The 21,405-nt window shown below is 45.3% G+C and overlaps 3 protein-coding genes across 5 annotated transcripts in view; 2 read left to right on the top strand and 1 right to left on the bottom strand.

Moving 5' to 3' along the window:
- The first annotated feature begins 125 nt into the window (after positions 1-125).
- mutyh (mutY DNA glycosylase) lies at positions 126-3,545 on the top strand. Of its 2 annotated transcripts, XM_037250229.1 has the most exons (16): positions 126-239; positions 567-672; positions 912-1,042; positions 1,157-1,196; positions 1,272-1,345; positions 1,418-1,459; positions 1,527-1,598; positions 1,664-1,777; positions 1,848-1,945; positions 2,026-2,170; positions 2,238-2,325; positions 2,383-2,565; positions 2,626-2,774; positions 2,854-3,003; positions 3,087-3,137; positions 3,238-3,545. In XM_037250229.1, the coding sequence occupies exons 2-16, from the start codon at positions 567-569 to the stop codon at positions 3,376-3,378; spliced, it is 1,584 nt and encodes a 527-aa protein (XP_037106124.1). In that variant the 5' UTR covers positions 126-239; the 3' UTR covers positions 3,379-3,545. The 2 variants fall into 2 exon arrangements, with proteins under 2 accessions (XP_037106124.1, XP_037106122.1); XM_037250227.1 differs by lacking the exon at positions 126-239 and having other exon boundaries at positions 401-672.
- A 173-nt stretch (positions 3,546-3,718) lies between these two features.
- On the top strand, positions 3,719-6,176 carry elovl8b (ELOVL fatty acid elongase 8b). Its single transcript, XM_037250234.1, has 7 exons — positions 3,719-4,046; positions 4,530-4,717; positions 4,818-4,898; positions 4,981-5,037; positions 5,119-5,233; positions 5,313-5,440; positions 5,646-6,176. The coding sequence occupies exons 1-7, from the start codon at positions 3,989-3,991 to the stop codon at positions 5,808-5,810; spliced, it is 792 nt and encodes a 263-aa protein (XP_037106129.1). The 5' UTR covers positions 3,719-3,988; the 3' UTR covers positions 5,811-6,176.
- Positions 6,177-6,231: 55 nt separating this feature from the next.
- The window catches only part of LOC119122056 (zinc finger protein GLIS1), a 42,962-nt gene continuing 27,788 nt past the window's right edge, over positions 6,232-21,405 (bottom strand). The window contains exons 4-10 of one of the 2 annotated variants that reach the window (XM_037250226.1): positions 17,620-17,781; positions 15,968-16,066; positions 13,681-13,801; positions 11,630-11,810; positions 7,598-7,746; positions 6,808-6,951; positions 6,232-6,733 (exon numbers count right to left, since the gene is read on the bottom strand). In XM_037250226.1, the coding sequence (XP_037106121.1) occupies positions 6,597-6,733; positions 6,808-6,951; positions 7,598-7,746; positions 11,630-11,810; positions 13,681-13,801; positions 15,968-16,066; positions 17,620-17,781 (993 nt within the window). In that variant the 3' untranslated portion in view covers positions 6,232-6,596. Of the gene's footprint in view, positions 6,734-6,807; positions 6,952-7,597; positions 7,747-11,629; positions 11,811-13,680; positions 13,802-15,955; positions 16,067-17,619; positions 17,782-21,405 lie in introns of both variants that reach the window. The other variant, XM_037250225.1, reaches the window with a different exon arrangement.

Here is a 21,405-nt window from a genome sequence, read left to right on the forward strand (position 1 = left end):
AATTTTAAATGCGCGCTGACTATCACGGGATGTTTTCAAGCGATAAGCACCGGACAGTGATAAGGAAAGTTTAGAAAACTCCGCACTGTTTAAACTTTAAAGACAGTTTCCATACAGGACGCCCAAGTCCCAAAGAAAAGCACTTTCCGGGGATTTCGCCAGCAGAGGGCAGCAAATTTCCAGTTTTCGGCTTCGACCATTGCCAGCGGGTCTTTAGCGACACATGCTGGTTGGATAAGGTATTGCTCCACTCCGCATGGGTACACTTTAACTTCTTTGGAATGGAACACTTTAACTTCTTTGGAATGGAAGTTATTATACAAAGTGAACGCCTACTATCGAGGGCGATAACCACGCAAAATCCGGGTGTAACTAACGGATGGGGGGAAAAAAGCATGTACATATTTTGTTTTTACCGGATGTAACGTCACAAGTGTTCCCTTGCAGCTGATTGGACAAGTGTCGAAAAAGGGGTGTTTCTTTAAAATAGCGCCAGTGGAAGTAAATAATCCATGTTCCTGTTAAAACGGTGGCAAGAGAAAATAATAATCGCTTTTAACTTTCAGATGTGTGCATCACGTTTAACGATGCGTAGACTTAAGAAAGAAGCTCTCGAACAGGTGGAAAACGTCAAACCGAAGCGGAAAAGGCAGCGGACGCTTGGAAAAGAAGGTCATTATTACAGTATGACAAAATGAGAAAAAGCAGACCTGCTCAGTGAACTGATATGATAAACCAAATAAGTATTTAATTTTCCTCCACGTAACTTTTACACAAGTAAACTGAGTTATCACATTGACCATATTCACTGCAAAAATCAAGATAGCCTAGCAGCACTCATTAAAATTCATAATTTCTCCCTTAACATCTGTACCACGCTTTGTTACATCATGCTGACTTTTCTCCTGCAGAAGAACCCTCGAGTGCTGTTTCGCCCTCCGTCTACCACACGTTCTGTGAGCCTGCTGATGTTCGTCACCTGCAGACTCATCTCCTCAGATGGTACGACCTGGAGAAGAGAGAACTGCCATGGAGGACTCTGGTAAGAAATAATCTATTTTGATAACACACACACAAAACACTACACGAGATGGTGTTTGTCTGGTTTGTGCTGTATTTCCATAGAGCTGTCTGACCACCTGTATTACTCCAACAGGCGCTAACAGAGCCTGATGTCAACATAAGGACATATGCAGGTCTGGTCAATGCCGTCATTGCATCACCCACCCGCCACTGATTCACTTGAACATGTTTGTCTTTTCTTATTCAAGTGTGGGTGTCGGAGATCATGCTACAACAGACCCAAGTCGCCACGGTGATAGACTACTACACAAAATGGATGAAGGTGCACATTTCAGTCAGCGTGTGGGGATATACCAGTTTGTTGACGTTGTAAAATTGTGTGAATGTTTTTCAGCGTTGGCCCAGAGTTTCGGATCTCGCGGCTGCGACACTAGAGGTGATCGCTAAAGCATCAGTTCAAAAACTGAATTGGGATTGAAACTATTGATTTTGTTCACGAGCAGGAGGTGAATCAGATGTGGGCGGGCCTTGGCTATTATTCACGGGGGAAGCGACTGCACGAAGGTGCTCAGAAGGTGAGTCACGGGGGCTTTATTTAAAGGTGTATCGAAAATGGACGGCAGGTTGTTTAATGCCACAGGTGATGTCGGAGCTCGATGGCCGGATGCCCGACACGGTGGCCGAGCTGCTCAGACAGCTACCAGGAGTGGGTCGCTACACTGCCGCGGCCATCGGCTCCATCGCACTGGGCCAAGTCAGCTAGAAAACGCACACGCATGAATGCCTTTTGATGCCAGGAAGTAATCACATCCCTGGTCGCCTAGGTTACCGGAGCCGTGGATGGCAACGTAATCCGGGTCCTGTGTCGCGTGAGGGCCATCGGGGCCAATTGCACGAGTCCCGCAGTCACAGAGGCCCTTTGGTACAAATGAACTCCTTGAGTGCCGGTGATGTGAATTGCCGTCAACAACAAGTGGTTCTTTCTGCTCTGCTGTCTTTCAGGGCTCTGGCGAATACGCTGGTGGACCCGAAGCGACCAGGGGACTTCAACCAGGCCATGATGGAGCTTGGGGCCCGAGTCTGCACGCCAAAGGGACCCCTGTGCGAGCAGTGTCCTATACGCTCTCAATGCCACTCTTACCGCAAGGTATGAATGTATTCACACTATGTACTTAAGTACAAATACTTCAGTGGCGAGTGCGTTTTGTGTGTAGGTTCAAGCCAAACGAGAGCAGAATTCCAAAAGGCTTTTGGGGGAAAAGGACACAAAGCCTCCAGCTCTTCAAGACATTGAAGATTGCAGTAAGTCATCTTCCTTTCTCCCCACCAGAGTTTTTTTTCTCATCTGACTTCTCTCAGGTGCAAGTGGAATATGCCCACTATGTCCACTTGAGCCTTGGGATGAGGAGTTGGGGGTTCAGAACTTCCCAAGAAAGCCGGCCAAGAAGCCCCCCAGGGTGGAGCGGACATTAACGTGTGTGCTGACTCGACGTGGAGAAGGAGGCCAGGAGGAGTTCCTGCTCAAGCAAAGGCCAAATAAAGGTTTGAACTCATGTCTATGTTCGGCTTTGACGTGTCCCAAAACACATGTGGTTTTGTCAGGTTTGCTGGCAGGCTTGTGGGAGTTTCCGAGTCTTTTGTTGGAAAAGGAGGACAAGTCTGAAAAGAAACAAAAAGCGGCGCTGCGTGCCCACCTCGACAAACACTTGGGAGCACCGTTGATTGACAGCTCCCTTCAGTATGTGGGAGAAGTAAGTTCAATTGTTTGCTCATCTTTCCTAAACGAAGAAGGAATCAACTGCTTCCTAAATTTGTTGTTTTCCATCATAGGTGCCTCATATCTTCTCGCACATCCACCAGACATATGTGGTCCACACTTTGCACCTTGGAGACGCCGAGGCGCCTCTGCGGACGGGAGACGTGCGGTGGATCAGCAGGTCGGCGCTGCAGGAGGCCGCCGTGTCTACGGGAGTCAAAAAGGTCACTTACAGCAAGTTATAGAAATCCACAACACAACATTTGCAGATTGAAACAAATGTACTGTACTGTTTGCTGTCATCCAGATTGTGAAGCTTTGCGACTCTGCGAAACTTCAGAAGGAGCTCAACTCTCCAGTAAGAATTCCTCTCCTTCTGTGGCTTATGAAGCCACACAAAGCCCTTAATACTGCAAGTGATAATAATAATGATAATAATTTAAAAACTTGACGCTTAGGATGCAAAGAGGCAAAAGAACGACGAAAGGAAAAGACCAGTACGAAGTACAAGGAAAGGCAAAATGAAGGCAACCAGTGGTAGCAACAAGCAACTGTCACTCACGTCTTTCTTCAGAACCACCAAGCAGGAACCTTGCTGAAAGTTTTCATTTTTTTCTGTACAGTGTCATCTACATATGTCTCTGAATCATGCTGCTAACAAAGTTAAATGAGATATTAATGGCCAACTCTCAATTTTTCTACATGTCAGTTAAGGATGTTGAAATAATTTCTAAGATGCTTGAATAAAATTACTTTTTTAAGTCCAGGCACGACTGTGTATGTGTTAGACTCGGCTATGTTGATCCTTATCAAAGTTGTTGAAATAAGGAAATAGCACCACCCAGTGTACAGACGGGGTACTAACCGGATCTTTTTATGAGTAAAACGAATTGGACTTTATTTTTGTAGCACTTTCGCATTCGCAACACCCTTCGTCGTAACAAAACGCTTGACAAAAACATAAAATAACAAAAAAATACAACAGAAAATATCACATTAAGCCAATATAAAGCCTTTTGCGTGCCCTGTAAAGAATGCGGACGTGTTCCTGTTCCTCAACATTTTTCCTGCTCAGTCTAGGCGGCTCACACGAGGCAAAGTAGGTACTCTGCAAGAAGGAGGAAGAGCAACGGAACTCAGCTCAACTCGAAGATGTTTTAAAACGTTATAGATTTTGACCGGAGCTAATTGGCGAGTGAGAGAAAGCTGATGACGTCTGCGTGGGAAACGATCTTGTCGGTGCACCAGAACATAGTCGACAATGGAGGTATGTACTTTGACCTCGTCTTAACTCAACAACTTGTATCGAGATGATTGATATCTGTCTAGTTTTTAGTCAGGCTGCAGTCATATTTTGGCTTTTTATTCTTCCTGCTGGCCAGAACTGTTCAATAATACGTTTGTTTTCTTTGTTGCTGTTTTTGCTGAATCCTGCAAAACAAATCGAATGAATGCCAGCGTTGATAGCTCAGTGTCACAATGTCCAGCCTTGTGTCTTCAATGCATGTGACGACAGTTAGATGCAAATCCTTATTTTCCACCACCGAGATTATTAAATATGACAGCGGCCATTGGCAGCAAAGCATTCCATTTGCTCAAGTGAACCTCCTCAACTCACATAAATGTAGTTCCTCCGTCCAAAAATGTCACATGATGTTGATACAAGAAAATTCATTATCACATGGCAAAAAAAAATGTCGCTATCATATCTTTTTATTTCCGTTGCTCCACATGCTGTTTTATGCTGCAGACAAGAGGACCGACCCGTGGCCGCTGGTCTACTCACCGGTCCCGGTCACGCTCATCGTCCTGCTGTACCTCTGCATGGTCTGGGCGGGGCCTCGGCTCATGAGACATAGAGAACCCGTAGACCTCCGCCTGGTTCTCATCATTTATAACTTTAGCATGGTGGGCATGTCCATCTATATGTTCCATGAGGTGCGTCAGACTCTTTTGGCCTTTGGGATGTTTTGGAATGTGTGTGAAGTTGACCGACCTTTGACACCACTAAATTCTTGTGTGCCTTTTTTTTCCCCAGTTCTTGACCACTTCCTGGCTGTCCAACTACAGCATCCTGTGCCAGCCGGTGGACTACAGCAGCAGACCATTGCCCATGAGAGTGAGAGATCTTATGAAGTGTCTAGAAAAGCACAAGGTACATTTCATGTCTCATTGTTCCAATCTTCTTCCTTTTCTCGTAGATGGCTCGGGTCTGCTGGTGGTTTTTCTTCTCAAAAGTCATCGAGCTCAGCGACACGGTACATAGACCTTTGTCATTTGGAAAAGATCTTGTTGCTTGACATGAAGTGGTTCTCCTTTTTCTATGTGGATGAGAGCAGCTCTTCTTCATCCTGAGGAAAAAGAACAGCCAGCTGACTTTCCTTCACGTCTTCCACCACGCCACCATGATCTTAAACTGGTGGTCAGCCGTCAAGTACACGGCTGGTGGACAATGTAAGACAACGTCCTGCAATCTTTCCATGGGAATGTATGAGAATGCACTAAACCAAATGTATTAAATTTGGCGTTGCAGCTTTCTTCATCGGCCTGCTCAACACTTTGGTCCACACTGTGATGTACTCTTACTACGGCCTGGCGGCTATGGGCCCTCACTTGCGCAAGTACCTGTGGTGGAAATCATACCTCACCTGCTTGCAGCTGGTAAGAAAAGCAGCACTGAAACCAACTTCCGGTGATGTTACTTCATTTTGTGTGTTGTCAGATTGTCATTGTTAGCTAGCTAGCTAGCTGTCTATTGTCATTGTTAAGCTAAGTGGACTCTGTCAAATATCTGAAAAGTCTCCAAGTATAACCATGACTTGAGAGCGCAAAGATATTAATTTCGGCGCTCATTTTGTCTCGCCAGCTGCAGTTTCTGCTGATTCTCACACACGCGACCTACAACCTGTTCACCGAATGCGACTTCCCGGTCGTCACCAACGTTGTCGTGTTTCTTTACTGCATCTTCCTCATCATCCTTTTTGGTAACTTCTATCGCCGCAGCTACCTAGACAAGAAGAAGCAGAAGTAAGATGTATTCAGATTTGTGTGTGTACTCAGCCATGTCCACAAGAGGGCAGCACGTGCCCATGTTGGATTGAAAACAAGCAAGTGCTGATGATTTGTTTCGTTCATATATTTATTATTTCTGGAATGGACAAAAATGACAAACATTCAAATGTGTGCTGTAAACAATCTGTACAATTATACACAAACTTAAAGGAGGGTCGGTATGCTTTGCATTACTGTAGCAGGGAGACAAACCCCAAAGCCACAAAATCAAACGGAGGAATGCAAACATTGTTTCGGCTGTTTTTTAAAACAACACAGCAACACGATACGTTTGTTTCTGTGTTTCGCTCTAAAAATAGAAGTGGAATACAAGACAATGTTTTCGAAAAAAATGTATGAGAGACGTTCACATTGTTGCAACGCTGTAACCGAGACATTTATTTCTTCTTTCGGGCCAATAAAAGTGATTGTGGAACCATTTTGCAGAATTTGATGGCTCTCTTTGGTATAGTGAAGCCCCACTATTATAATTTAGAAATAGCAATTGACACCCCTACTCAACTGCCACAGCTGTAATTACCTATAGATACCACACAATGGCGGCAAATAACTACTTTTGTCTAAATGAAGCACAACTCACTTTAAATGTCCTTGACCTCAAGATGCCACCAGATAGCGCTAAAGCAATCTTCTCAAAAGAGGCCTGCTTAAGATTTTTCCAGTACATAAAAATCAAAATTAGCGTTCATGTATGAGTGCAAAGCACGTGTGACGTAATAACAAAACATTCTAAATATATCTGTGTCTACGACTCTGTGTACACCGACGACATGTGACCAAGGCTACGCTCAAAGCTGCCTGTCTGGAAGAAGGCGCCCTCCTCTGGACTGGAGGAGAACTGACAGCCTGCACTGCCTTGCAGCTCCTGGCTCAAATTGAAACCTGCAAGACACACAAGCCTGATACAGATGGATCGATCACCCGGACTCTGATGGAAGCGTTTTGGGATGTCTCACCTGCGGTGCCCAGACAGTTGCTAGTGGCCATGTGGAAGCCATTGTGCTGATGGGAAGTGTAGGCGTGAGAATCGCTCACCGTCTGCTCCATGCTTCGGAAGGAGTCCGAGAAGTGGAAGCAGCTCTGGAAGCTACCTTGGAATTCTGCAAGGGGGGGGGGAGAGAAATAGAAATCAAATTGTAGCTAGACTTCATCTTCATCTTTTTTAACCAATCACTTTTCAGATTCATCCTCTCGATGATGTCACTACTCAACCATCCTCTGATTGGTTGGTCAAATCTGTTTGACTATCATCTGTTGTGATCAACACAGATTGAGAATCGGCATCTCCGGTGAGTATGATTTTGAGTTTTTGTCATGTTATTAGATGCAGAAAATAAAGGTCCTCAATAGAAGGTCCTTGGAAACATTTATTCTAAAAAAAGGTTTGCCAATCTCTATTCTCGTCGCTATTTAAGTCTTAACATAGTTTTTGCCATTGTCTGTGTTGTGTGGACCACAGAAGACACAACAGCAGCGGGCCCAGCGTTCCTGGAACATGTCTCGGCAACTGCGTGACCACAAAGCGGTGGGGTGGGGGGGTGTCCGTGTGCTCAAGTGTGCAGAGAAAACAGTATTGACCTGCAACGCGTGCCCCGAGAACAGTACGACACGCCGGCCACTGTTTTCTCGGCTCATTCGGGCTTCCGGCATTGTGGCTTTCCCACTAGCCGTCCCTAAAACTGCTCCAGATGCGAGTCCGCTTCCCAGTGTCCCCTGCTTCAAAGAAAAAGTCCTCACTGCCCTTACCGTTGTTGGGGGTCTGATGTTGGTGATAGTGAGGGAAGGTCTTGTGCTGAGCTTGGACCTGATGCTTCTCCAATGTGGGTGGGGGAGGAGGAGGGGGCGGAGGGGTGCCTGTTCCCTTCATCCCTGGAGATAGGAGTGGACCTGACACCCTGGAGGACACACATACACATATGTTGTCTTCCAATATCAATCCATCATGTCAGGACTTAAAACGTGTCATCACTTCCCAAGCGGACCTCCAGGCAGGCTCGCTCACCGCAAAGGAGGAGGCGTGTGGAAACTTTGGGGCTCCCCGAAAACACACGCTGCGTTTAAAGTCAGCAAACACTTGACTAAGTTTGCATTGGAGAGAAATGTCGCAAGGTATGTGTGAATGAGCGTATTTAAAATCGGCCTTATTCTAACACAAACAAAAAGTGAAATAGGGAATTTCTGCTTAGCTTAATGCTAGCAAATGATGCAAAACATCAGAGATGAGTTAGTTGCAGTGTTAAAACCCTTTTTGCAACAAAATTAGGCCAAAAACGGTGGCGCAACACATGCAAACAATACTCACAGGTGTAAATTCTTCAATAAAATGTTCTGATCCTGATTGTGACACTGATGTGCACCAAGCACCTTGCCGTGTATCCGGGTGAGCTTGTGCAGAACCGTTCGGCCCCCCACACGACACCGACCACGTCTGCGCTGCGTCACTGGCCCTTTGACACGCATGTTGTCATTGAAAAACACACCAAATGGTGTTTATCCAAGCCGTAGCGGTAAAGTATTTACCGCAAAGGGAATATGAAAGTAGTGGAATGACATCATGGGTTTTCTTTCGGAGGTGGTAAAGGAATGTAAAGCCTGTTTATTTTGGTATATTTTTCTTAACGTTGTTAACGCGATTTTAACATTCGATATAATGGCCGATCGAGTATACGAGGAACAATCGAAGCAGCGTTGCCAATACTTGATTTATTCTGCATTTAGGTTAGCCGAAGCGAACTGCTTGAGGATTTTATTGGGCCTAAAAAATACTGGTACATAAAACTCATCCTTGAGGAGCACATTTTTTATTGTCCTTATTCCTGATGCTTCATAAACTTGTGTGGAATACTTGTGAAATTCAGTGGACTTTAAATTCAAGGTCATGTAGGAATAATGATGGAAACAGGGCCACCTATTAGAATAAAATAAAGCTTTTTGTTATTTATAACCCGGCTGTTGGCCGGTGTCTTATACAATCAGAGCGTCGCAGTGTGATGACGTCACGTGAATTCTCGCGGACAATTACGCGATTTGATGAGCGGGCGGGAAAGTCAAGCGGAAAGTGACAAAATGGAAGCGTGAAGGAATCGTCAACAGGTCCGTTTCTAGCTTTTAACTTTACTTTTACTTCATGTTTATTTACTTTATTTATGCTTGGCGCTCAATTTATGTCAAATTTCATCTTGTAGGTGACTACCGTGTGACCAAAATGGGGAAAAAGTTCATTTTAAGGAGAGAGAATTCGCGGAATAGGTAAGTCCAGATAGTTTGTTCTACATTCATTCGTATGGCGTGAGGTCGTCCATACGTTACGCTTTTTTTCTTTTCTCTCTTTTTGTATAAAAGTTGCTTAATTCGCAATGACTTGTATTCATTCCTATTCAGCATTGCTATACGGAAAGATTACATGTGAGTATTTTTTAAATGTAGTCCAGCAGTGCTGTATTTGTAAGAATTCTTTTGATACTTTTCTACAGGCTACAGGCTTTCATGGTGACTTAAAATGACCAGGCTGAAAGCCTCTAAAAAAACGGGGATTTCCCCCCCCCCCTGAAAATCACAGAATTCCAAGAATTGCATCCCCGCTGGTGTTCAGGTAGGGGGCTCTTTGAAGCCCACAAAATCCTTTTGCCTATTTCTATGCAACACCAACATTCTGTACAGTGACTAAGCTGATTTGTAGATAATATTTTAAAAAAGAGGAAAAAAGGTAAGTCTGTGTGTAAAAAAACAATATGTTCAAACATACTTGTGACTACATTTGTATTTGCCAGCCAAAAATGTTTACTCCATGTTGTCAGTTCCACACCACAAACTGAAAGCTGCCCTCTAATAGAACAATAAAGAAATTGACTAGTCAGGCTTTAGAAGTGACTTTGAATTTGACACGTCATAATCCAGCTGTCCGCTTGTAACCAATGAGCGAGCGTTGCCCCCCCACCCCTTGACCCGCTGTCAGCACCAAGTCAGGAAACAGTTCCTCTCTTCATATTTTGACAAGCCGCCTCTATGTGCAGCTAAAGTGAATGAGATGCTAATCGTTACCAGCTGCCTGGACACGGTCGCCACCCTCGTCCTGCTCGCGTGTGGCTGGCAGCCGAAATCGGGCTGGCAGGAAAGAGGGCGATCTTTCATGTGCCGCGTGAACTTATCTCCTCCGAGCATTGGTGGACTTGGCTTCAGCCCACCCAAGGCTCGCTGGGTGAAGCCTAAAGTTGGAGGCGGAGTCAAACGTTGGCGCAGAAGTCGTGGGCGCCTTCGTCTTCTGTTGCCATTTGTTGTCTCAGATCATTTTACAAACTAGTGGAAAGCTTATTTTTTGAAAAAGCAAACAAATGGTCGAGTGAGGTTACTTCCTGCCGCTGTAAAAACCAAAAATGACCACTGCTAAAAATTATTTTTGGACTGGAGAAGGAAAGATGGACGGATAGAAAGTTCCAAAGTTTTTCGCCTTCACTGTAGGAGCTCTACTGTGGCGGTGTTTGCCACTCTAATTCAATTAGTCGGCGTCACTCACGGTGACGCTATCAATACGCTGGGCGCTAATATTTGCGGAGGGGCTGTAATATCAACAGGCGCCAGTCAACGACGACATTCAGCGGCTCATCCAGCTCAGCGCACCGCAAAGCCATTTCCACCGACATCGTGCGATATTAACGGCGGGCGGCAAAGTGACACCAAGCGCGCTGAGTGTAAATGCTCTGTTTGAGTTTGGGTAAACACATTTAAGCTATGAGGTCAGAGGGCGGCACGCTGCGGCTTGATCATTTTCTCCAAATGTTTCATGTCCCGCTAAGCCGTTTGGGAAAAACAAGTGCGCCGCTTCTGTTGACTTTGGCGGTCGGCTGTAAAAGTTCTATCTGTCGTTGGAGCAATGCAAATAAAGCAACAAAAAAATTCAAATGAGGGTTTCGAGCAAGGGTTAAAGGTCCAATTCATGCTCTTAAGCCAAAATTCAAATGATGCTTTTAAGACAGGGTTACCGTTTCAGGCAAATCACCTTATCCAATAGGAATGGTTCTTTTCTGCAAGATCAGCAAAAATTCCATTTGTAACAAGCCCAATCGGATTTCAATCCATTGTATTTCCCGTCCGGCGCCCCCCCCCTCTGTGATGCGGCGATTGATGAGCGAACGGCGCTGCTTGCTTGTTTGTTCTCGAAGGCAGCAAATGAGGCGGAAATGACCCATTGGTACGAACTCATTGTGCTATCGGCGTTCTTTGGCACGTCGTCCCGAGCGCTTGCCGAGTCGCCGTCCTCGGAGGGGAACTCTGATCCTGATGTAAGCCTGTTTAACGAAAGCAGAACCCCAACTCCCACCTTGCCGCCCTCCCGTGCAGTTTGCTCTCATTAACGCACGAATCCCTCCCAGCACGGAGAGCTTTGGTCATCGCTTCGAGGTTCCTGGGGGATTTTGCGAATGCCGTGTCGGGCGCCAGAAATAGAGCAAGTGATGTGTCACCACGACCTCGCCGTGACCAGCGCCCGTGGGGGGGCGGGCAGGCGGACTCATTTCCAGGAAGAAGGGCCGAACGGGGCCGAGAGGTTGATTCCCCCCGTACGGGATCGCCCTGCTATCGGTGGAAAACAAGCGTGAGACTCTGCGGGACAAAGTTGTGACCTTCATAATATTATCGGTGTGATTCATCTATTTATCGAGTCCGAGGAGATTCTCTTGTACAATCATCAAGACGCTCTTGGGACGCTCACCTTCTACACTACTCTGCGCCGCTTTTCTCTTTTTTTTTTTGTCGGTAGAATAAGTGACAAAATGTGCTCACCCGTCTCTGTTGCCGTCCAAGGCGGCCATGGGCGAAAGATGGCGCGGGCTGTTAAGGTCCGGCTCCAGGCAGTGCTGTCGCGAGGGCAGGTCGGCGGCAGTCGCGCTGGCGGCGGCGGGGGGCGAGAGGAGCTCGGCGCTGTGGTGGTGGTGGTGGTGGTTAGGGGTGCCGGCGTACAAGCCTTGAAAGACAAACACGATTAATTGGTCAAACGTGCCAAGCGTTCAAACGACATCTGATGGCGACCCGCCTTTGATTTTGACAACCGCTGTCCAATCACATGAAATGTTTTTTTTCTGTGCAGTTTGTAATCAAAAGTAGATTTTTTTTTTTTGCCGCCGTCGCCGAGGGGCCTCAGCTTTCAGCTGCTTGTAGTTAATACTGCATAATGAGCTCAAATGTTGCATGTGCTCCAACAGCAGAACATTTGAAAGGAAGAGCAGGCTTTTCTCTCTATTCAATTGCATTAGTAAGTCACAGTTGTTCTTTGAAGAGGATTAACAATATCTGCCTGTACATATTGTGAAATGATCTCTTATTAAATAATCTTTCTAGATTATAACACAGATGCTAGTCGTTAGCTCTTGTGTGGCGTTTCGCATCGTTCGTTAGCATTAAGCTAAGCGCGAGTCTCTTTTTGTTTAGTTAAACAACAAACTGGGTGTTGCATTAACATCTTGAAACATCTTTTTGGAAAGAAAAAAAACGTTATTATCTGGGGTGTGCCCATTTACACCAGCTCCACTTTGTTCCATTCGGATTCACATCAAGAGTGAACGTGACTCACTCTTTCAATGTCGCCTAGTGATACGTCTGCCCCCTGTTCATGGGCGAGACTTACGAGAAGCCCGCTTGAGTTCTACATAGCAGATGTAAAGTGAACTCAGAGGTGTTTTTTTTTGTTTTAAACACAAGTACTCCCCCTTGTGTGCGAGTACTTGTTCCACCTGTGCCAGCCAGCACGCGGCTTTGGTGGCTCCTCAGGGAGATTTCCGCGCAACATCCAGTAAGAGAGCAGCCAAAAGTCCTTTTGGACGTGCAAGACATGTCGAGCGTACGCGCTTGTCAACGGTGCGCCGAGTTCCAGCAACAATAAGAAGGCGCACCGGGGATGCTGGACGGCGTACAGGCGGAAAAACAAGGACAGATGTGTCCGGAAAGGCGGGAGGGAGGCCCACGCGGGCATCGTCGCTCGTTGTCTTGAATATCTTCACAACGTCTTTGTCCTAATCCGATGTGGCGTTGACGCCCGCTGATGGAAAAATGGACGGCCGCGTGACGATGAATAAACGTTTCCCTGGCGTGCGCGTTGATTAAGACGTGTTCGAATGACGCAATGCAAACAAAAGGAGGCTGGCTCGCTTGTCACTGCGTACGAAGAGTGAAAATGTAAATAACCCCGAATGCACCCGCACTTTGGCCTTTTCAAAAACGTCACGCTCACGTTGTCATGCGGCCAGAACACTGCCATTAAGTTTTGGCATCGACAGCGTGGTTTAGCGTCGTTGAAAAATATGGATTGACAGTGAATCACGCTTTGGCGCTGAAAGAGATTGCGTTGAAAAATTAAATGCAAACCAGGTGTCAAAGCCAAGGCCCGCAGATTTGAAAACTAGCCATCAAAATGACGATAAGCAAAAGCAAGGGCAAGGATATCGTAGATCATAAAACCGAACATTAAAGAGGTGTATTATTTACTATTTTTAAAATTGTTCCAAGAATATCAAAGACCTGAAGGTTGAGCTATTCTCTCCTTTCAGGAGCTAAAGACTTCCTGAGTGCATTCCCCAACTCCCAGAAAACAATCGAATGGCTCCAGCTCGCAGAGCAGAACTAAAAATAATTCCTGCGTGCAGCAGCAATGAGCAGTGTCGTTCACAATTGTCTTAAAACGATCTTGGCTCGCCGACTTTACTGGCCATTTGTATACTGGCTCCGAGCGTGATCTTGGCTATCGCTGACACCAGACTTCAACAACAACAAAAACGGCTGGATGCTAAGCTACAAAAGTAATTTAATTCCAGCACAGTCAGTAAATGTTAGCGTCCGACCTGTAAAGACGTCTTGGCTCATCCCTGGGGAGCAGCTTTCCTTGTTGCCGTACAGAAGTTGAGTCTGCATGGACAGACAGTCACTCAGCACGTCCTGCTCCAGGTGAGGACACGGACGGAGCTGGAAAATGAGACGTAAATCAGCACAGGTGGCAAAAATAATCTCAATTTTGGTTTGGGGTTTTCCCTCAATTCATTTATATTGTCAAATCTGTTGAATGGAACTAAAAAAAGTAACTTGGTTACTTTTAAAATCAGGTAATCGGTAATGGAGTTAAGTCATCATTAAAGTTAAGTTTTGTGCCAACACTTATTTTGATTTTGATTTACCCTTTTGTGGCGCCCCCTGGAGGGCACGGCACACTTAAAACCGAAAAATGCAAATCCCAGAAAAAGTTAGTGAGTAGCGGGATGAGTGCAAACAACAGTTTGACACGCTGTCATAAAAATTGTATATTATTTTCGGTACCGGGGGCGTTCGACTTTGTGTTTATCGGCCGCAAGACATGCGAACGGCTGCAAATGTGCGCTTGATTTGGGTTCTTTCATGTGCGCTGCATATTCCATGTTGTTCTCATTGTTGGCGAGAGCCCACAAGCAAACAAGCAGTCTATACTTTGAGCCAATACTATAAACAAATATTGTTTGTAAAGTCTCGTGTGTGCTGTAAAGGCCGCATTGTTGGAAGCCAGCTAATAAAACACACAATCAGCGAGTACGCTACGGGAGAGCGTTCTCACGACAGTTCAGCAGGATTTTCTAAAGTCATGTCAGTCGTACAAAGCGCATTTATCATTTACCAAAGTTAAGAAAGGAAACACACAGGCCTTGTTTGAATTTGCTACACGAAATAAATATTTAGTCAAAAGTGTATAAACAAGTTGTGATGCAGGGAAGTCCTCCTCCTTGAGACCAATTACCAATTTCTTTTTAATCCGGGCTTTGGCGCCATCTTGTGGCATCTTAGATTGTCATTGAATGAGCACAAAAAATGTGAAATGATGAATTTGGAAATACACAGTGCTGCATTGTCAATTTTTTTTTTTTTCCTCAACTTGTGATGTTAACTCGAGCCGATATGTTTCAAATGAATCAAACGTGGCGCGGTCGTACTTGAAGTCAATCAGCAGGAATACAGAACACGACAAGGTCAGCTTCGGAGATGTTTTCATTCATCGTCCTCATTCCAAGCCGCCCAGTCAGGCGAGTGCGTCAATCATATTTGTTCCAACCTGGTGGCTCCCCCCCCCTTCCTTCCGCGAGCAAGAACATAGATCCACATATTCAACCGGCAACATCCTCGTGTTGATTTCGCACCCCAAACGTGTACACAAGCGGCGGCTCCTCCCCGAGAAGCATTTACCACACGTAATTGCCGCGGCCCTTTCCTCCCCGCGGCGGCAGTCCAAAAAAGGCGCGCTCCAAAAGCGCAGTTAAGAGCGCTTGTGTTTGACATTTGTCCGTAACATCTGGGCCACGCGGGGATGGCGCATTACGGGTTCTTAACAACGCTACGAGCGCACATGTGTTTCCCTTTTTACGAGGCCGCAGCCAACGGAACACATCACGCGGCCTGCCGCTATCCACAACAATGAGTCCATTCTCTCTTATTTACTCATTTCCAGTCAGGGAGAAGAATGAGCCTTTGACCGTGAGCACAATGAGTTGCGCTCCGACCTGATCCATTGTGGTGAAAATGAAAGCCAGGCCGGAGCCAAAGCCAAATTACTCCAACTAAACTGTGATAATGTGCAAAATGCAATGTTTGACTTGTGTAAGGTTACGCGGGTGGGCAGGCAATCTACTGGAAACTACTTGGCGTGGGCAAACTTTGAGGCTCAATTGTTAATTTGATTTTTCAAAAAACAATGGATGAGGTTTAAAAGTGTCAAAATGTCTGGGAATGTATCATCGTTGCATCATATTACCTGTAGGCAGCAAAATGATAGATAATTCAGAAATCAAGTCAAGCAAAATAGACAGCTACTGAAAGGTTTGCTGCCACTGGCAGAGCGACGGGATGGGGCTGCAGGGTTCCCCCCCGTGCATTTTCAGAATAGTGGGGGTTAATAAAATCATATTTTGAGTTTTGCGAGCCCCCCTGAGATAGCCTTGGGCAATCTAAGCTTTGTAATGGCGCCAAACGGCAACAGATTTGTTTCGCAAACTCAAAATAATCATAGTTTAAAATTTTTTTGTGGTAGTGTAGATGTCTTAACACTGTTTTCAAGTACTATTAAAAATGAAAATATCGACTGGAGTCAGCCCGTCTTACCTTTCTACGCACCTGCTGCTCTTTGGCCGAGTGGATCTTGACGTGCTTGCGCAGTGAGCTGGGGTCGGTGTAGCGCTTGGTGCAACCGGGGATCTGACACGCGTACGGTTTCTGGAAGGCAGCGCGCGGGATTTCCGTTTAGACAGAGGGCGGGATAAAACGGGACACCGATGCGATCAAAGTCGGAGGAAATGTGAGATCGGAAGGCAAGTCAGAGGTAAAGTTGAAGTCTTACCTCCCAGCTGAGAAGGGAGACGGGAAATGGGAAGGGAAAGCAAGAAGAGAAAATGGACAAAACAATTGATTATAAAACAACAGCCAGTGCAAGTTCATTAGCATGAAAACTGTCGACATCCTTACGATCCATATTGATTTTCAATCTATGCAGCCGATTGCGGTATTGCAAGTGAAAAGTTGGAGTTTCCGAATCAATTTGTGTCCGGCTCATTAGCTAAGCAAATATAGCATGTCGTACGGCGACCCCGGCTAGCCCCCCTTCCCCTCCCTCTTTCGGAACATAAGATGCCTATTAAAGTGTAAGTTGATCCCGGTCTTTATTAGCGCTGCGCGCCCGAACGTTGACGGCCTCTGTAAATAAGCCCGTTTTGTTTTCGCAAGGCGCTTCCAGTGCCACTCATCTGGGCCATGTTTGTTTTGCAGCTCGCCGTGGCGCGGCGCCTCCAGTCACCAAAATCAAGCGTGACTTCTGTGTAGAATAAATATCATTAAAGTTTAAAAATCATTTTCCCCTCAAGTGCTCTTGGCAGAGCGGGCCTTTAGCGGGGTGTTAATGTGAAGCCGTAAGCAGCGCCCGCCCACATTAGCGCCATCATTTGTCCTACTTGTGGAAAGAGCGGCCGGTGGGAAACTTGACTGATACAATAACACAAGGCCACATTCAATATTGTGCCTATGCTGAGACCATGCAGTGTGGCTTTTCGCTACAGATGGACACAAAGGAAATGGAAATTAAAAAAGAAAAAATCTGTTTAAGTTTCGCAAATGTAATTGAAGCAATGTGGAAACATAAAAGTCCGATCAAATTTGCATGTCTTAGGCTTGTTGATCTCGGAAATATAAAAAAAAATATGTAAATGTATAGAAACAAAATCATAAATAAAAAGTGATATAGTTAACTCCAGGGATGCATTCTAGGCCCACTTGCAAATAGAAATAGAATAGTTAGAAATAGAGAGGCCATATTTAATCGCTCGAGATCCATAAAGTTGTAAACAAACCCGAATGTAAAAACCAGGAAGTTGAAATTGAAAAACAACTGCACTGAAAACAATCAAAGCAGTGTCCCTGATTATAGGCTGACATTCATACTATAAACTAAAAAAAAAAAAATCCAAATAAAAAAAAGCCTATCACGTCATGTTTTTGAGTGCCAATGCATCTTTCCTACAGCGCCAACAGTTATTTTCAATGCCAAAACTTAATGCGTTCAGTACTTAGTGTTCTGGCTCCATCCGAGCCAACCTGTAAACGCCAATGAAAATAAACACAATACACTCAGGTGAGTGTCACTCAATGAAGTTGGCCTCACTTGCATTTTTTTTGGTGTGATTTTCGACCTTTTATTGAATTTCTCTCACACTTGTTCTAAAACGCTTGAGAGAAAATCGAGCCACGCGGCTGCAGACACTTGTTACATTTCTGACCGTGTCCAGGTGAGTGCGCTGGTGCTTGGCTCGGTCGCTGGAGTTGCTGAAAGCTTTCTGGCAGCCGGGGTGCTGGCACAGGTACGGCTTCTCCCCCGTGTGGCTCCTCAGGTGGATCTTCAAGTTCTCCAGACGTGAAAACGCTTTGTTGCAGCCCTCAAACTGCAGAGAAGACAAGCACGGCGATTACAACATTATTTAGAGTCTGACCGATGTGGATTTGGAGGGAGATGCCGATTCAGAAATTCTGATAGCCGATTAATCGGTTGATTAATTAGAAAATATGTAATGACTCAAATAGTTTATTTTCTTGGCCCATTAACACAAAGCTATGAGAAACAGGTCCACCATTTGACTGTTTACAATATTTTGCCCTTTTAAAATTCAACTTTGCAACAGACAGAAAAATCTGCAAAATCTTTTTTTAGATTTTTTAGCATTTATTTTCAGAGGGAGGGAATGTTAAAACAAATCTTCTAATTTATATATACAGTATGAGGAGTCACTCTAATGTATAAAAATCAAATACCGCATTGATGGGGGTTGGTGTTAATAAGCCCCATCATCCCACCCCAATGTGCACCCCTGGTACCACACTGAGATTAAATTGTCTGTGAACGCGAATGTAAAAGTCCATCCTGTGACTGACAGGTGATCAAAGCATGGTGTTCTAGCCTCCAGCTTCTCCGTGACCCTGAACGGGAGACACAAAATGGATGACTCCTTTCCACAACTTCCCTGATCACTCGCACAGCTGTGCGAGTTCAAATATCCCAGCACTCCCGCCTTGGGAAAAGGAGTGCCGTTGTGGAAACACGGGTGGTACGATTACAAATCGATTTTCCCGTTGGCCCGTGGACGTCCACTTGACGAAATGCGCAGTGACTTTGAAGACGGGGCATGCGGCTAAGTGGCAGTTAGTGGAAAGCGGAGCGCGCTTAATAGGATGTAATGCGTAGCATGAGCCCAGCACTCACCGGCGCCAATGGCACATTAGACGGACAAGTGACAGTGGCTGTAAACAAGCTCGTATCCGAGCCCGCTCGTCCCATTCGGAGCCGAGCACTCAGCCGATGAACACCACAGATTTGTTAACACATGAAAGATTCAAGGGCGGAGGGGGGAGATGCTTCTCGCGTATCCGAGACCAACAAAGTGTCCACTTGTGGGTTCAATGTTACTTATTGACACATGAAACACGGCCCGATGAGGAATTAAGAGACACGTTGGCCGGTTTGATCGGTACAGAAACATGTCAGTCACGAGCTTGTAGAAACTTGTGAAATTGAAGGTGGAAAACCAATAACAGTAAAGTTCATTGTCCTGCTATTTTAATTTTTTTGGGGTGGTGTCTAAGACAAACTTATTATAGATTGTTGAACATTTTGTATTTAAATACCTGTTTGATTTGTTTCATTTACCCTGGTTGGGTCTTGGATGCCCTTGATAAATGGGAGCTCAAATTGTTGCTCTGCATCAGCTGAACGTATTCCAGATCAGGTTGCAGCTAAGGAGAGAGTGACAGCGTCGGTCGAAGCGTCCCGGCGCTCATCCCCGCTTGTCTTCATTCACTCACACAACACGCAGGCTGAACGTTCTATTCAGCGAGGCTCCATTCAATATCGGCGAAACCCAAATCCGTCATGGCAGAGGCAGTTCGGGTGACCGCCGCGGATCTGTCGCCGCTTTCTGAATTGGCCCCTGCACTCGACTATCGAGGCGACGCAGCGTTTGTGTTTTGCCTTCTTCTGTGGTTTGCGACTGAAATTGAGCATAAAATGCATAATGACATTCATTGTGCAACACCACCGCCAAAAAAGTCAACAATAGGCTGCAGAAAATGCTGTTAAACAAATATTAAACATTTCAACAGTGCTTGTTTTGTTGAAAGTGTTAAAACTAAACCAATGAGTTGTTTTATGGGAATACAGTAAATTTATAGGGTGAGGTAACTAAATGGCATTTTTATTAGTCATCAAACAGATTCGTTGAATTATTATCATGAAGAACAATGAGGTTTAAAAAAGAAAAAAACAGCTTCAGGTTTCAGCTTAGACTGGAAGAGTCACAGAAAGGCATAAAAGTCGACGAATGTTGACATTTTACTCTGGCCAATCGGCACCCGGCTAGCTAAACTCTGAGATACACGCATAAATCAACAAACGTTAACGTCAAAGACCAGCAAAAGTCCACAGTAAACATTTTGAGGAGTTCACACACTGGAAACGTACATTTCAACACTCTCGCGTGTCATGTCACATGTCATGCAGGTGTGAAAGTCGAATGCAAATCTTAGCAGAGAAGTACATTGACACCACTTTAGATGGATGAGCGAGTCAAATACGAAAACAAAGTCTGCACTTATTGCTCTGCCAAATGTGTGTATTTAAGTGTGTGCGGGGGGGCAAGGGGTTATCAGAGTTTCAATACTTTCTTGTGTGCAAAACAAATGTGGGGCTAAATTATTTCTTCTTGATTAAATTTACTTTTCGCTTTGTTTGAAAAATTCGCAAGTGCTCCTGTAAGGCTAAAAAAAATAAAATTGGAGAAAGTTGCTGATGCATTAAATTTCCGCTGGACTGACCAGTTGCTGACAATGAACCAAAAAAAGTCTCAAAAGGATCCAAAACCACACTGAATGCTAAATGTCTCTGCGCTTCTTTGGACTAAACTGCAAATTGCAGCTAAGTGATGGACACGTTCCATAAACACCCAAACGTGGTGACATGAGATTAATCTTTGCCGTGGATATTATCTGTGAAAACAGCTTAGACGGCTCTAATCATTCAAATTGCTTCAAACATGTTTACTTTTCCTCTCCGAGACCTCCGGCTGAGGTAAACCGACAGATAACCGCACAAGCGGAGGCACTCCATCTCAATCGGGGGGCGGGGGTTCAATCGCTCCGTAAACATTGGGGATGACAGCCGTGGACAGGCAGCTGATCACAACAAGCAGACAAACTAGTGGCGATGGCCTGAGGCCTGGATGGGAAATGACTCCTGACTGGCAAGGGGGAAGGCCAAACAGTGTCGAGCCAGGCCGGCTAAAAGGGAGTAGTGTCAGCGCCCGTGTAGCAGCTCATTAGAAACCCGCAGCGGATGGGAACAAACCGGCCATTATCGAGCTCTATCGGGAAGGGAAACGCGTCTGCTAGCATGCCGGACGGCTAACGGTCTTTACATGTGCCCGCTAACGGCAGAGAAAAGAAATCAAAGAGGAATGAACGAGGAATCGATGCACACGAATAAAAACCGATATGGACGCCAATAGTTCAAAAGTAACTCATGAGAAATTCCAATCTATTTTGACCGTTGACGTTAGGTACATTTTTTTAGCTAATAGCCGAGTATAGCCTTTTATGAATGTAAACGCACAAGTTAAAAAAAAAAAAAAAAAAAAAAAAAAAGAAAAGTTCACCAAAGTTCAATTAACTGTTCATTTTCGGTCTGCTTTGGATCGTTCCATTTTGGCAGTCTTGCTAACGACACTCTTCTCTGTGCTGTGTCAAATTCACAAGACGTTATTTGCACTTGATCTGGACTTTGAATATGTCTCGAATTGCTCACTCCTTTGATTGGCCGCACCGTACAGGATGTCCTTGAGCTCGCCTCGTAATTGTAGATGAGAACTCTGACTAATGACTCTGAGATGTGATGGAAGCGCGCGAGGCTGTTAACTGGCATGAAATTCACCATTACTCATGTTGCGAGGCCCCGCCGCCCTCGAAATGGAAAGGGTCCTGAAAAATCCCAATGAACTCAGCAATCAGCTTTCCGCTGTGAT

The sequence above is a fragment of the Syngnathus acus genome, chromosome 4 (genome assembly GCF_901709675.1).
Source record: "Syngnathus acus chromosome 4, fSynAcu1.2, whole genome shotgun sequence".
Classification (NCBI taxonomy): Eukaryota; Metazoa; Chordata; class Actinopteri; order Syngnathiformes; family Syngnathidae; genus Syngnathus; species Syngnathus acus.